At 32.5% G+C, this 16,825-nt stretch overlaps 1 protein-coding gene across 1 annotated transcript in view; it reads right to left on the bottom strand.

Annotated features, from left to right (window-relative positions):
* The window catches only part of LOC145328662 (NPC intracellular cholesterol transporter 1-like), a 39,908-nt gene extending 33,176 nt beyond the window's left edge, over positions 1-6,732 (bottom strand). The window contains exons 1-4 of the mRNA XM_080172444.1: positions 6,357-6,732; positions 3,338-3,390; positions 2,797-2,873; positions 913-1,029 (exon numbers count right to left, since the gene is read on the bottom strand). Coding sequence (XP_080028570.1) covers positions 913-1,029; positions 2,797-2,873; positions 3,338-3,390; positions 6,357-6,643 — 534 coding nt within the window. The 5' untranslated portion in view covers positions 6,644-6,732. The remainder of the gene's footprint in view (positions 1-912; positions 1,030-2,796; positions 2,874-3,337; positions 3,391-6,356) is intronic.
* Positions 6,733-16,825: the final 10,093 nt, after the last annotated feature.

The following is a 16,825-nucleotide window of genomic DNA, read 5'->3' as shown; positions in this document are numbered from 1 at the left end:
GTGTAAGTACATATCCCCTGTAACAATAACATAATAAAATCTACCTTTTTAACATATTCTGGTGTGAGTACATTGTCCCCTGTAACAAAAACATAATTAAATCTACCTTTTTAACATATTCTGGTGTGAGTACATTGTCCCCTGTAACAATAACATAATTAAATCTACCTTTTTAACATATTCTGGTGTGAGTACATTGTCCCCTGTAACAATAACATAATTAAATCTACCTTTTTAACATATTCTGGTGTGAGTACATTGTCCCCTGTAACAATAACATAATTAAATCTACCTTTTTAACATATTCTGGTGTGAGTACATTGTCCCCTGTAACAATAACATAATTAAATCTACCTTTTTAACATATTCAGGTGTTAGTACATTGTCCCCTGTAATAATAACATAATTAAATCTACCTTTTTAACATATTCTGGTGTGAGTACATTGTCCCCTGTAACAATAACATAATTAAATCTACCTTTTTAACATATTCTGGTGTGAGTACATTGTCCCCTGTAACAATAACATAATTAAATCTACCTTTTTAACATATTCTGGTGTGAGTACATTGTCCCCTGTAATAATAACATAATAAAATCTACCTTTTTAACATATTCTGGTGTGAGTACATTGTCCCCTGTAACTAAAACATAATTAAATCTACCTTTTTAACATATTCTGGTGTGAGTACATTGTCCCCTGTAACAATAACATAATTAAATCTACCTTTTTAACATATTCTGGTGTGAGTACATTGTCCCCTGTAACAATAACATAATTAAATCTACCTTTTTAACATATTCTGGTGTGAGTACATTGTCCCCTGTAACAATAACATAATTAAATCTACCTTTTTAACATATTCTGGTGTGAGTACATTGTCTCCTGTAACAATAACATAATTAAATCTACCTTTTTAACATATTCTGGTGTGAGTACATTGTCCCCTGTGACAATAACAGAGTGAAATCTCAGCTCGTCTGGAAAATTTTGCCACAGCCACTCGTGGTCGCGGATGTAATCTGAATCCTGAAACACAAAAATGGATTAGTTTTTGTATCAAATTGTGCAGGGATCTTAAGGGATAAGACAATTTCTGAAAAATGGATTTACATCCTAAATGATTATACACAAAATTACCCGTTTAAAAGATTACAATTAGGACACTTACGTTAATGAACCAACAAATCAAAATTCGATAAAAGTCCCCAAAGTTGTTAAGACAACGAATAAGAGATCATTATTGCGAAATTGCGAAATCGGGACTTGTGTAATGTGTAACAGCCCCCATAAAAACAAAGCTCACAGAATTAAATAGTATAACACGGTCATTTATAAATAAAAAGTACAAATGCATTAGAGATGCTTCTTTTGTAATAAAGTACCTAATCCTTCTAGGACTCTGTATTACAAAAATTTTTGAATAGGATAATTATGTCCTATAAAAGTTGGTTTTTGTAAGATATAGAAAATCTAAATGTAACTGGAATTATCATGCAAAAATTTAAATCGATAGAACAATCTTAACACACTAAAAATGAACGAAAACAGAGGTGAATTCTTTTTTAAAAAAATGCCTAACTAAAATCAGTTTGCCCCACTAAAATCAGTGAGGCTCACTAAAAATTTAGAGGGGAAAATTTTACCTCATTAAAATTTTAGTGGGGCAAACTGATATTAGTGAGGCAAAAGTTTTTTTAAAGAATTCACCTCAGCTTACCGTTACGAACGCAGGGACCTACCCTAATTACAGAAATCTCCACTTTCATAACTTCAAACAAAGCAACTTGTTTCTCATAACAAAATGTAACCCCATCAAAAACCCATAATAAATAATAATCATATCGTTTTATACAGACAGACAAACATAAACCCTATTACTATTACTTAATCAAATAGATATCCTAATATATATAGTGATTAAAACTACTTGAACCTATTTTTTGATAGTTTGTCCTTGTCTTATAAAACTTTTTATCGCACTATAATCTTTCTTTATTATTTCTTTATTTTTCTTCTAAAAATATGTAAATGTGTGTTGTAAAAAATTGCACTTTTTAAAATAAGCTTTGTTATTGTAATGTCCAAGAATAAAAAATTTAAATCTAATAAATTTCTCTTATAAGTTGCATTATGTATGTTATTTACTTTAAAAATACTAGCGGCTACGCCCCCTAGAGGCCTCTAGTGGCACTTTAAATGTTTTTGTTTGTTAAAGTCTACGATAATTCTTTACGTACGATACCTCTTTATGTTACGTTGAAGTCTCTCATATATTAAAACATTTCGATTTTTTGTCATTTCTCTTGGGAGGGTGGTGGTACCCTCCCCCAAAACAGTTATAAACCTTCCCGGGACCCAAGGAGAACCCGATCGGTTCAGCTGTTAGCGAGATCCTTCGGTACAGACACACAGACAAACAAACATCCAGTTACTTTAGTATAGGGATTAGCGGATTCGCTTTAAGGTATTTGCGATTATTCCAAAAAATGAAAACAGTAAGGTCAGCGGTTTGCGAGATCTTTTGTTACAAATAGACAGCAACCTTATCTTGAAAATCTTAGGAAAACAAACAACTACCTCTTCTTTTTAAAAAATCTTTTCTGTAGTTCTAAAATAAAATGCATTTAATAAAATTGCTTCTTAATTTAGACCAATGCATTGCTATATTGTAACTATTAAAAGCAGCAGATACAATTTTTAACGATTTTATTATGACGCACTGTGATCCACATCTGACGCCTTCAAAATATATTTGCAAAATGTAGAAATTAAACTAGGTAGATGGTGGCTAACCTGTGGTATCCATAATCTGTAGGGGTTGCTCTCCTGTTCATACCTCAACAGGCCCAGCCCACAGCATAAGGGTATAACTAAAATATAATAGAACTTGTTATAGAGTATCTGCGCACTCTACTAAATATAAATATACACAATTAGATTGTAGAGATGGCACTAGCTAAATGTTGTTTTACCCAAGGGGTGGGGACCTTGTGCCGACTTTCAATTTGGGTCCAAAAAAGGTCCCCACCAGTACTTGGGCCAGGTAGTTGTCTGGATCTTTACTTATATATTTATTTATACATATAGATACAGTTATGACTAATATACAAAAAATTAAGATTAGTTTTACAAAATGAATTTTTGTATTTAAAATGTACAATAGTATACAATTAGAGGCGACACCCCTAGGATCTCTAGGGGCCCTTGAGGTGGTGAGAGGGAATAGGGATGTTTTAGTTTTAAAAAGAAAAAGTTTCGGCTCCCTTGTACAAAGGGAAATTTTAATATCTATGAAAGCTGATTGAAGAGTTGCTTCACTCAAATAATACTTTACCTAAGGTGATAAAAATAGCTTGAAATGGATATCTTGCTAATAATTTTCCATACCTATAATTAAAAAAAATATTTAGGGAAGCTAACCTTTTTATAAAATGAATAAGCATGAAATTTTGTAACATTTATCGCTATTGGTAACAATACAAATTGAAAATAATCAGGGATCTTAAGGGATAAGGCAAAAATTATGAACAAAGTACCAAAACCCGAAGTTTTGTAGTCCACCGAATAAGATAACGAGTTTATAAAACATTGGATACCAGTGAAATTTAATGTTCATTTTTCCTTCACTCCCTTTCTGGCTACTAACTCAACATTCATTTTATTACTTTGTGTTTATAATGTATTCATTTTCACGTTTTCGCTAACTTTTGCTAAACTGGAGAGTTATTTTTTTTGTAAAATTCATTTTTCAAACTTTAGTCATCACAAGGATGACAACATTCGAAAAAGCGAAGCTCAAAAACATTAGACAAACAAACTGTAGATTGAGAGCTCTTTTAATATTTATAAGATAGACAACCTTTTGGAAGCAGTGGCCTGCAAAAGGGTTTTAGAGGGGGGGGGGGGGGGTCTAACACCAACCTCGTGGCTAACAAAATTAGTTTCCATCTTATAATTTTAAATTTTAATATCTTCGAAGAGCTGTCTATAAAGATATGCGATACATAACTATTCTAAACGATTTAAGCTATTATCTACGGACGTATAGAAAAAAGCTTTATAGAAAAGCCTTGCTTTTGAAAAGTTTTAAAAAGTTAACATGAACGATGAACGTACATTTTATTTTAATCCGACATTTGACTGACAACTGGATTATTCATTTTTTAAAGAGACTATCTGCCATTGTTTTTCCAGTATTGCTTCGAGACCGATCAATATCCAAGGAATTAGAACCAGTTCTCAGCTATACTATAAAATCATATCTAGCATCGTAATACAGACAGTTCTCGCGAATATTAAAATAAAAAACATAGGATTGTTACCAGTTTTGTTAAACCAGGCCTTCGGACCCTCTGGTCAACCAAAACTTGTTTTATTTTTTTTTATAATTTAACATTTTAATATCCGCGGAAAGCTGTATATACTACGACGAAACATCAAAGGACATGTTATTTAACCCAATCGGTTCAGCGGATATTGTTTAATTCGAACCTTATGACCTTTAATAAGCTGCTGGCGGCCAAATGGCTAAACTTACCATACAACTACAATATTAAGTACATTCAGATATTTTGATGAAATCATCTAACCAAGTCATTGCTTTAACCCTTACAGATCGGGGGGGGGGGGGGGGGGGCTCCAAGAGCCCCCCCCTCTAGTTTTTTCAATCTCATTTTTTTTGTAGGTAAGATGGAGTGCTGTGACTTCATGACTTTTTAAGTTTAGTAATTATACGTCGGCAAGAGTTGATTTTATTAGGATATCTGGTCTGTGTCGGTCGTGGTGTCCGGTCAAAGTCGGTTGGGTAGCACCAAAATTCTAAAAAAATTCTAAAAAAATCTTAATTTCTACATTATGACTTTTGTGTATAAGGAGAAACCTAAAATTTTTTTGGTAAATACTTAGATATCAATGACCTTCTGAGAAAAAATGTGTTATGACCGTTTGACCGCTCCCTGACCGACTTTATGACCGATTTTTGTCCGGCTTTTACTACAGACATATATCATGAATATCGTGGCTTCTATTACAGCTAGAGTCCTATAAATTTTTTTGGTAAATCCTTGAGCAACATCAAACAGATAGAAATATTAATCGGTGCCGCCAACCGCCGTTTTACCGCCGTAACCGCCGAAAATGGCGGTTTCCGTTATTTGCCGTTTTTTGGCGATGATCAGAAAAAGTAATTTTTTTGTTATGAAAAATAAAAGTTCGTCCTAAATTTTGGTCATCCTAGCTGCAAATTTGGCCGCTCTACAGCTGTTTTAAAATTTAGCGGCTGGCCGCTAAAAAGCGGCTAAGGAGCGGCCTAGCTGCTATGACTAGAAAAAGTAATTTTCTCTAAAAATACACATGAACCACCAGAAAAAAATTTTACGTCTTTATCTGTAACAGGAGCCGAGATAGAGGGGGGGGCTCTTGGAGCCCCCCCCCCCCCCGATCTATTAAGGTGGGAATTGGGGCCCGAGCTGTAAGGGTTAAAAATGCTCGTTTTTAGCATTTTTTTTTAACGTGAACACAACTAGTTCTAACTTCATATTTTGGTAAATTCGATAAGTCAAACTTTGTGAATGTCCTTTTTTTGCAAGTACTTTGCTTTAGCAAGAGTTGCATCGACCATTAATAGTTAAAATTGGATGTTTTACACCAATTTGTTTATAATAGACTTTTTTGGTAGCGAGCCTATTCTTAACTAAGGGTATGTAAGTACGTCCATTCTCTTTATTAATTGACGGAGGGGACATTGGACTGTGAATTTTTAATGCTACCCACAGTTTTATAAACACGTTCTCTTATTTGTTGTCTTAAAGTACTGGTTACTAATTAATTATTAAATATTGATTGATTGGTTTTCACTTTCAGTGTCGAAACTTTTCAACCAATAATTTTGATCTACAGAAAGGAGTAATTGGGGATGTACATCAATCTTTCATTGTCTTATCCCATAAAGATATCTAAATATATCTTTATAAAGATTGTCTTGTTTGAAATGTAATCTTTTTCTTTAAGCTGCCATAATCTATATTAAATTTCTTAAAATCCGCTTATTTTCAAAGATATATCTACAGATAAGTTATTTATTCGAATTTAGAAAATATACAGGAATAGGACAATAAAATAACATTCAAGTTAGGCTTAAAAACCGATTAATATCCGCTGATAATATTATAACCGGTCCTCAGCCGTACTAAAAATCATGTATTGCATCGTATTACAGACAATTTTCCACGTTTTTATACCAGTTTTGTTTTTCCGGGTAATTGAAAATATTTTTTTTATTTTTGTGTGATTCTTCCCCCCCCCCCTGCACGCCCCTAGGGGACCAAAAGGCACATTTAAAAAAAAAATCTTACCAATAGAAAAAATTTTCCAAACTTGACACGATGGAATGACTGAGAAATACAAAATACCCCTCCCCATTTTTACTTTGTTTATCACAATTATTATTAGACATTTCTGCCCAGCAGCTTTTAGATTTTTTTGAAGCATCACTAGTGTCACCATTTATGTGGTTTTTGGCAGCTATTGCCGCGTTTTCTGCATGTTTTTCATTCTTGTTATCACTAACGTCACTTGAATCATATTTAGTTTCATGATTATCATAGGCATAATTGTCGTTTTCTTGAGGATTGGGCACCATGGTGATATTCTGGTTTTGCAAACAATTAAATGTTTTTTTGTTTGTTTTGTTTTACCTTCTACCTTTACATTTCATTTATTGTTATATCTGAAAGAAAACATGTTGAAAATTTATCTAAAAGAAATATAATGTCTATGTGACTGCCTGTCTGTACAAAGAGATCTCACTAAATATTGCATTGATTAGGTTCCAATGTAAAGGGGAAAAAGGGCCAACCCTTCCACAAATGTCCCCTAGAAAATTGTTAACCCTACTCTTTTTCTTTTCACTTTATATGTTACTAGCAGCTGCATCCCAAGCATCCAAAAAAAGGCAGAAAAATAACCTTTAACCATCCCGATACCCATAGATTAATGGGGCGATTACCCCCCCCCCCCCCAAACGATTTTGGGGGTGTCGTAGGCACCCCCAAAATTTTTTTCATTTTACTCCCCCCATTTAAAATTTACCCCTACCCTGGGGGTGCCGTAGGCACCACTAACCATTTAGGAGGGGGAATTTACCCCCCCAAACAATTTTGAGGGGGTAAATAAAAAATCTCTAATAGAAAAAAAAAGTTGCGCGCTTCGCGCGCATTTTTAATACTATACATTTAATAAAATTTAAATTACCCCCCCAAAAAATTTTACCCCGGGGGGTAAATTTGGGGGGGGGGGGGGTAAACTAAATTTACCCCTGCCAACAGATTTCAGGGGGGGTAATTACCCCCCCAAGCAAATTTTACCCCCGGGGTAAAAATTTTGGGGGGGGGTAAAAAAAATTGCGGCGCGCTTTACGCGCCATTTTACCCCCCCCCCCTCAAAAAAAACGAATTACCCCCCCCTTCAAAAATTTTTACCCCCCCCAAAATAAAAAGCTTGGACGCCCCTGCCGATACCCATAGGAACCTTTCCTAAAAATGAGAACTTAAACAGTTCTGTAGTCACAGAAATCTTGCAAAAAAAACTTTCCAACTTTATATGATAGGATACAAAGCAAACATAAATGCTTGGATGTAAGACCCTAGATGCTAGGGCGAAGCTTTTTTGTTACAAAGTAACTTCAAAGTCAATGACATTTGTATGTCTATATTTGTAAGCATATTATGCTGCCCTACTTATGGACACAATTGTTCTTATTGCTATTTGTTCATTGTAATCTTGGTGAAAGATAAGGGGTTACTGATTAATCTAGAACTTAAAATTTTGTTTAAATTTAATCACAATAGATAATGATTAGATAAACATAGTAAGGTTAATAGGTTATGCAAATAAAAGTACATAACAAGCAGGGCTCGGCAACCACGTGTCAGCCTCCTGTAAACAGCTGATTAGACATTTTCTAACCTAACAAGGATAACGTCTTCAATAAGTAGCAAAGCACAAAAAAATCAAGAATGGACATACGGAAAAAGTGATTTTAAGACAAGATGTTCATAAAATTAAAGAATGAGATAATTACTAATAGACTGACGGATCAATCAAATTATATGATGGTTGCTTATTGGTATATGAAATCTACTCAACAAAATTTTAATCTATCTATCTATAGCGTATTGATATGATCACTATTACCCCAAAGGGACCGGCGGAAAGACAAAGAACTTATATAGTTGGATAATGTTACGGCTGCCGAGCCCTGATAACTAGTGATCTTATAGTACATTAATGTAAATTTTAATTATTGTAAAGATTAGAACTTTTACCTTACCCAAGCCAATAATCTAGTTTTTAGTCTCTTAGGGGGGAGGGGAGGTCTAGCTCTGCGAGGCTCTTTTTACTTTTATTTAACCTAACCAAAAATAAGCATCAATTATATAATTTTTATCAAAAAGTCCTTTTGATGCTTTTAATTATTAGCTATTAATATTTTCAACAAATCATGTATTAATCCATGACAATCCGTCACCAAATAAGTAATATTTAGTCCAGTCCTAGCTATAGAGAAGCTTCGCTTCTACAAATATAATTATATAATACTTTTATATAATTATATTTTGTCGGTTTTTACAAAGTCATTTAAGTAGTACATAATATACATGTTACCCTTTAAAAGAAAATAAAAATGCCCGAAGAAAGTTAAAATTGGCAATTTTCAAATGAAATTAGTCAATTGTTTTAAAATTGCAAATATCAAAGAGAAAAAAAATCAGAGGGGTGTTTGTGTCAAGAGGGGGGGGGGGGGGGAGTAGTGCTTTTTGTCTTTCTTTTTATTTTTTTTTGTTGGGAAGGGGGGGGGGAATTTTTTTTTCTTCAATTTTACAGAAAATTAAAACTTGAAAGAAGGTAATAATAACCTTATTTTCTGGTAAGCATATTCTAATCGATTAGGGTTGCCAAGACCGCATATATTTTCAGGTAGACAGATGGACAAACAGACAGACATCGTTCAAATTTGTATTGAATATTTAAAAAGTCAGTTTTGTCAAAATTGCAAGACTTCTAAACCGATCAATATCCGTTAGATTATAACCGGTTCTCAGCCATACTGAAAAATCCTCTATAGCATCGTATTCAGACAATTTTCCACGAATATTAAAAAACATAATAAAATTAATGCCAAACACCAGTAACAAAACTGGTTTTAATGAAGCTATTAATAGTGCCTATAAAAATGACGCCATACTGGCCTACCATTGGTAAATAAGTATTTGTTGTGTATGACGCCATTTTTATAGACACTATAAGAAGCTCGTTTTAATCTTATAATTTTTCATTAAAATATCAGCGGAAAGCTGTCAATAATACGATGCGATAAATAACTATTTTCATAAGAAATAATTCAAAATGTCACTATAACTTTATCCTAAGGCATTAATGTTGAAACTAAAGCACACGGGATGGTTTCATTATATGCTTTCATAACTCAGTATTTTACACAAAAATGTATTCAAAAATACCATATTGTATTTGGACGTTTGCTAGGCGGTACTTTCACTTCCGCTATACGCCAACAAATTAAATTGTCAGCAGCTTCAGCGAGGGCCTCTGATAGAGCTAGAGAGCTAGATTTTTTTGTTTGGTTTCCCAATATGATGACGAATTTCCGACTATAACACAGTTAAAATCGATATATCATATATTCATGTACTCTAATAAAGTGATACTTGCAGCTGGCTAAAATAATGTTACCCCCCATTCATCCCCTTATTCCCCCCCTTCTAATAATTGAATGAATAAAACAATAAATGAGATTCATATTAGCAACCTAAATTAACGAAATAATTTTCCCTGCCTATATATCCACGTTTACTATTATACAGTCAAACTGTTAATGTGCTTCCCTCGCCCTTTTAAAGCTGGTATTAAGAAGAACTCATTCTGTTATGTGTAGAATTAATGGAACACCGTTTGGCAGGCGGTAACGTGCTGTACCTAACGGTCGAAAAAAACCGCTGCTGATAGCTGACGCGGCGGAATTCAGGAAATCGGCCATACTTGCAACGCTATTCTAATAATATATGAGTTATTTCATAATGTTGATATAATAACAAAAAGAACATTGAACAAGGTATTTAATTTCCATCCTTTTAAAAGTAAACTATAAAAGTCAGAGATCTAAAGAGATAAGACAGTGGCCGATAAATTAATGTACATCCCCAATTTTAACACCTAAAATTATCCCTTCTGTAGATTACATTTAGTGATTGAAACGTTTGAACACTCTAATAAAAATTCAATAAAGTTCCCAAAGTTGTTGGCTAAACAATAAGAAAATGTTATTACAAAACTTTAGGGACTAGTGCAATAAACAGACCAATGTCCCCTCCCTCCCTGCATAAAAGCAGTTTCTAAAAAAATATTAAAATTATGAAATAGATAGATAAATGAATGACTACTAGAATCTCAAGACATCCGTTTGAAACAGCAATTTAGATTAATGATGTTAAAAAATACAATATAAGTTTTATAAACACTTTTATCATCCATTTTTAAAATAAAAAAAAGATAACTGTCCAGTTATGTACAAATACATAGTGTTAAAATTTTCTAACTCTTTTAGTCCCCCAAAATTAAAATCTAATGAAAAAAGGCTACCTTTCATAAAGACAAATACACATACTTCCTACTACTTAATAGACATACAATTACTGCTTCGAAACCGATAAATATCCGCTGAATTAGAACCAGTTCTCAGCCATATTAAAATTTTTTGTATTTTCTTCGAATTCTAAAATAAAAATCATAAAATTAAAACCAGTGTTGTTACCCTTAGGCCCCTCAGGGCTAACAAAACTGGTTTTACTCTTATAATTTTTCATTTTAGTATCCGCGGAAAGCTGAGAGATAGCGATTACAGGCTTTTTATATCCAAGAATAATTAGATCCATGAGATCCATGCAAAATAAGGGTGTTAAGGGTTAAAGGGTCATACTAATTCTTCAATAATAAAAAATCATCATATTTAACTTTGACTACGAATTCAAATATTAAGTTTATTTTTAAAAGCTAAGCTTTGTATCATTAGGGTCTGTACGTCCGTCCATCCGCACGTATTTTCGTTAATGTATGTATCGCATGTTGAAATTACCTATAAATTAATTATAAAAAGTTTCCAGACGTGCATTTTAAACTTTTTTGTATGATATAATTATTCTATTTATCTGATATTTGTAACAATAATTCCTAGTACAACCAGTTACAATAGTCAAAGAAAAGTGAAGCATCTCTATATTTATCAAGTATTAGAAATGTAAGTATACGATCTTATTTATTTGAATAGGTCAAATATTTGGATATATACATATATATATTTCCTAATTTTGAAATTGGACCACATATCAAACCTCTCCCTTTCCCTTCATTGTTACCTTTTGATTGCAAAACATTACTTTCTGGATTCTCAAATACGCATAATATGCAACAATTTCAAGAATGCTTTGTTTTAAGGCTAAGACATTGCCATAATTGGTATCCACGCACAATTTTTAGCATAATGCCTCTTTATCGATCACAACCGGACAATAAATTAATTTTCCTTCATTTTATTGTTTTAAACGTAATAACTCTAAATTCAATGTAAAATAAAGTTTTTCTATATTACGTTCTTTCGTCCGTCCGAAAAATATAGCTCTTATCCTGAATTTAATGTAATAAGCGAATCATCTCTACGATCAAGTCTTAAAATGTAAGTATGTCCATAACAATAACATGCACGCAGTATTTAAGTAATATTTGGATCACTTTTTATAATGTCTGTCCGGATGATTTAGTTAGCTTCGCTTTTATTGATGTTGCCATCCTTGATAATAGTTTGTACTTGGTTGCTAAATATAATTGCATAAATAAAAAATACATTTGCAAGCCGTCAATACACAAAATACATTTCATTGGCATTATACATATATAGTATTAATTCGATGTTGCACCAGATTTGCATTTACTCTGATAAAAGTGATGCTCAGCTGCACTGGATGAAATAACGATATCCCCATCCACACCCTTCTATCCCACTGGATGAACGCACTGACCAATAAATTATGTCCATAATAGCAAACTAAATTATCAACAAATTTTCCACAGTCAATATATCCAAACATATTCTTTTTCCATGATTGATACTGAGCGGATGCGCCCCTAAACAGCACACGACAATTACATTTTCACCACAGTGTTACGGACGGACGGACAAAGTAAATTATACAGAGTAGCTCAGGAATAGATATTTATCGCATCGTATAATGCTTTCTGCGGAGATTAATAAAACGAAAAATTATAAGAAAATACGGTTTCCTCAGCCATTAGGGACCGTAGTTCTGGTCTAACAAAACTTTTATTAATCTTATGACCTTATTTCTGTGGAAAATTGTCTGTAATACGATACATGATTTTTCAGTATGGTTAAGAACCTGTTCTAATCCAGTTGAAGCCATAATGGAAAAACATATTCTAAAATACTTTGATCATACTTCAAAATACTTGGATAGACTTAAGGAAATGAAATTTCAATTCATATTTTACTATGGACAAAACAATGTCTATAAGAAGCTTAACTTGAAAAGCATATATATTATTTTATGAAGCTAAACTTTGAAATAATATAAAGAAGGTGTATCAACTTTTTTTTTTTATAGCTAGCCGCGCCGGTTCTTTTAGTAAGTAGTAGATGTAAAATTTTTCATAGAATTCAGATATGCAATCGGTTTTTTTGGAGACCTCTTATTTTTTAAGTAATTTAAGTTTTTTAAAAAAATAATTAAGTCGGTTTTAAGGTACTAAAACGCAACAAAATAAAAGAAGAAAATGGCCAGTAAGAACAAAAATAGTAAGATCTTTAATTTGACACCTTACTTTTAAAATTCTGTTGAGTAATTATTGAAAAAATCTATTTTTTTAACCTCGGTTTAATAAAAACTTTAGACCTAAATATTTTCTCAAACAGACATAAAAAACATGGGTTCATATATACCTTTAGAATCAGAAAAATATTACGAATCCATTGTAAGCAAAATTGAAAAAAAGTAAAAAAATTAAAAAATAAACAAATGGCCAATTATATTTTTTGTTCAGGCAACACTATTGTTTCCCTTTTTTACCCCCTTTTTACCCCCTTCCCATTTTTATACTCAATTCAAGAATTAAGACGTTGCCTGTACAATATAATATGATATTTTCATATAATTCCTTTTATTGTAGTTTATATACTATATTGTAAACTTTTTTTTCAATTTTGCTTACAATGGATTCGTAATATTTTTCTGATTCTAAAGGTATATATGAACCCATATTTTTTTACCTGTGAAATAATAAAAGTAAGTTCAAAGTTTTTATTCTCGTGGGTTTAAAAAAATCGATTTTTTCAATAATTACCTGATAGAATTGAAAAAGTAAGGTGTCAAATTAAAGATCTTACTATTTTTGTTCATAATGACCATTTTCTTTTTTTTTTTTGTTGCATTTTAGTACCTTAAAATCGACTTAATTTTTTTTTTAAAACTTAAATTACTTAAAAAATAAGAAGTCTACAAAAAAAACCGATTGCATATCTGAATTCTATGAAAAATTTTACATCTACTACTTACTAAAAGAACCGGCTAGCTATAAAAAAAAAATAGTTGATACACCTTCTTTTAAAAAAGGAGAATACAAAAAATTTATTGTAGTGACTATATGTTTTAAGTTCAAGACCGCTGGATTAATTTTTTTTTTATAAAAGTAACAGGACGTTTATCTATCTGTTTGTAGCTCAATATCTCGCCAACCGATGTAATAATATGGTTATCTTTTACAGCGAAGCTTTCTATAGGACTAAGAAAGGTTAAACCTTATTTTGTAGAAGAGTAACCTCAGTAACCCCCCAAGATGTATTACTCTTGGAAATAAATTCCCTCATTCCAATTATTTATTCCTTTTTCTTTATAAAACTAAAATTGTAAGTAAAGAGTTTATCCTCCCCATTTCTCTGAAGTGGCTTTATAGGGCCCTAGGGTCGGAACCGCTAGTATTACTTATAAAATATGGTACTTATTCAACTTGTAGAGTTACGTTTTAAATGAATTTACAATTATTAAATACTAATCATGAATTTTATTACCATGTCGCGATTAGGGGGGGGGGGAGGAGGTTTGTATAAATACAAGTCACCCCATATGTCTTAATCATAAGATAATTTGTATATTAACATCTAAATTGTTCCTATACTAGAGGCATCCAGGGGCACTTACGGGCAGGGATTAGTCGATACTACCTTTTCCATCTTTTTTCAGAGGTGATTTTAATCAAGAGGGAGGAGGTACTCTCCTTCAAAAAGTAATAAACCTTCCCTAGGCTATATAAAGAACAACCACATCGGTTCAGTGGTAAGATACAAAAACACACAGACATAATGTTCCATTTATCAAATGCCAAATATTTTCTTTCATTGTAGTTCGAGTATATCATACCTATCTTATCCTATCCTATGATATAAAGTGGTAAGGGTTGTTTGTCTGAAGCTTAAGATCTATGAAATTGCTGGTCTGAATGAGTTGTACTATTTAAGAAATCTACAATATTGTCTTGAGGTGGTCTTAGTCTATTTTCCTGAACTTCCGCTCGCCCCTATAGAGGCTAATTTCAAAATCTGTATTGTTCGAGTCTGGGATTTAACCATATTAAATCAGACGATTTTGAAAATGGTTCACTACTGCTATTTATCAAATCAATAAGTTATTGTGGCGTCGCAATACATCCCAGCGCTTTGTTCCAAGAGGGTTGGGCGAGGGGGTATCCCGATATATTTAAATCTTATTTTAAAAATTGGATGTATTAGTTTTTGTTCCTGGTTTAATTTTTTCTTGGACAAATACTAAGCTTCTCTAAAAATTGAGGATTGATCTACTTAATTATGATGACTATAAAAAATCTTGAGATTAAACTTTGGCCCTTAAATCTCACAACAATCTAGCATTAATCAAGGAAGTCATGTAGCAAGTTAAAAACCAAGGAGTGAGGCTGTACTGGACTGTAAATAATATCGGTACCACTAATTTTAAAAACAAATTGGCTTAGGTATTTTTATTACTTGAATCTTGATTGGCTGGTTTAAACTATGCTGTATTGGTACAGGAAATCTTGGCCAAAAATTCCAACTATTTATCTTGAAAAGCAGCTGAGAAATTTACGTTTCTCTTATCTTCCTAAGAGACGGATGAACATTTTGAAATAATAGAGTAGATTCGCTACTAAAAATGGCGCAAAAATGCACATAAAAACACACACAGTCAGACAGTACCGCGCGCACTGCGCACATTCTGATCTTGTTATCTTAATCTCAATACAATTGCATAATAAAAGGTCAACACAGTATACTAAACATTCAGGCAGGGATAGATGGATAGGTTGATAGAAATGGATATTGTTACAGGGCAAATTTGTCGTCAATGTAGGTTTTTAACATGGATATCATTTGTTAGTCAATTCATTTATCAAGTAGAAGAGGGGTGTGTGGGTTAAAGTAGGGTGGAAGGGGGAATTGGTATTTTAGCCAGCTACGAGCTTCATTTTATTAGAGTACATGATAATCTGGTGTAAGATCCAAGTAATAATAAATCCATTATGATGATAAAATTAAGCTTCCTTCTATTTATATAAATTTAAAAATCTGCTGCAGTTTTGGGACGAAGCCCAAAATACATAACTTTTGCACCACGTCGTCTTCCTGTGACGTCATATTCTCAATCTTTTTTTAGGGATTTTCTTTCCCACTTCTCCTCTCATCTCCCTCATTTTATTACGTGACAGGAAGACGACGTGGTGCAAAAGTTATTTATTTTGGCTTCGTCCAGTTTTGGTGGTGTAAAAATTAGGAGTGTTACGGGGGGGGGGGGGTAATTGTTCAAGGGTCAAGAAATTTGTATAAGTAAAAACAATTTTATTGTGATACATTGCATTTAATAATATTTAATCGTTACTAATAATAAAAGGAGATTTGCAATATAAATCATAGTTGTAAAAGTTTAGGATTTAGAATGGTCTTCTGAGTACCTGAATATGGATTTAGAGATTTGTTAATGTAAAAAGTAAATTTTCCATCCAATAAAAATGCAGGAAAACGAAAAATTTGGTCTGAATAATGATTACTTTTAACAAGGGATATTATGAAAAATATAATCCATATAAGACATATATTACTCCGGAAAAGTTTAAAGAATGATATAATTCTTTGTTGATAACATTCACAGCATTTTTTTATTACAACAATGCAAAAAATTACATTTTGTCTATAAAAAAATTCACCTACTTCAAAAGATAAATATTACGCTCAATAATAGTTATTATCGCATCGTATTATAGACAGCTTTCCAAAGATATTAAAATGTAAATATATAAGATTAAAACCAGTTTTGTTTGCCACAAGGGGCCAAAGGTTCGGGCTAACAAAACTGGTATTATATTTATTATTCTTTATTCAATATTCATGGAAAATTGTGTGTAATACGATATTTTACGTGATTTTTCAGTATGGCTGAGAATCGGTTCTAATCCAGTGGATATTAATCGGTTTCGAAACCCTAAAGGAAAATGTATATCATCTAATCTGATATTAAATAATGTATGAGAAGGATTAAAGCACTAAATATGTACTATGTTACATAAATAGCTGCTTTCCCATAAAGTTCCTGTCGGACACCACTGGGTTCCCCCCCCCCCCCACTTTATCTCTTCTTCATAAGCCTAACCAATACAATGTAGGAGGGCAATACATGTGATGCCCTAACCCTGC

This window comes from Acartia tonsa, chromosome 9 (genome assembly GCF_053477335.1).
Source record: "Acartia tonsa isolate MP-2025a chromosome 9, ASM5347733v1, whole genome shotgun sequence".
Lineage (NCBI taxonomy): Eukaryota > Metazoa > Arthropoda > Copepoda > Calanoida > Acartiidae > Acartia > Acartia tonsa.
The sequence above is the reverse complement of the archived record's forward strand: the minus strand, read 5'-3'. Positions and strand labels throughout refer to the sequence as shown.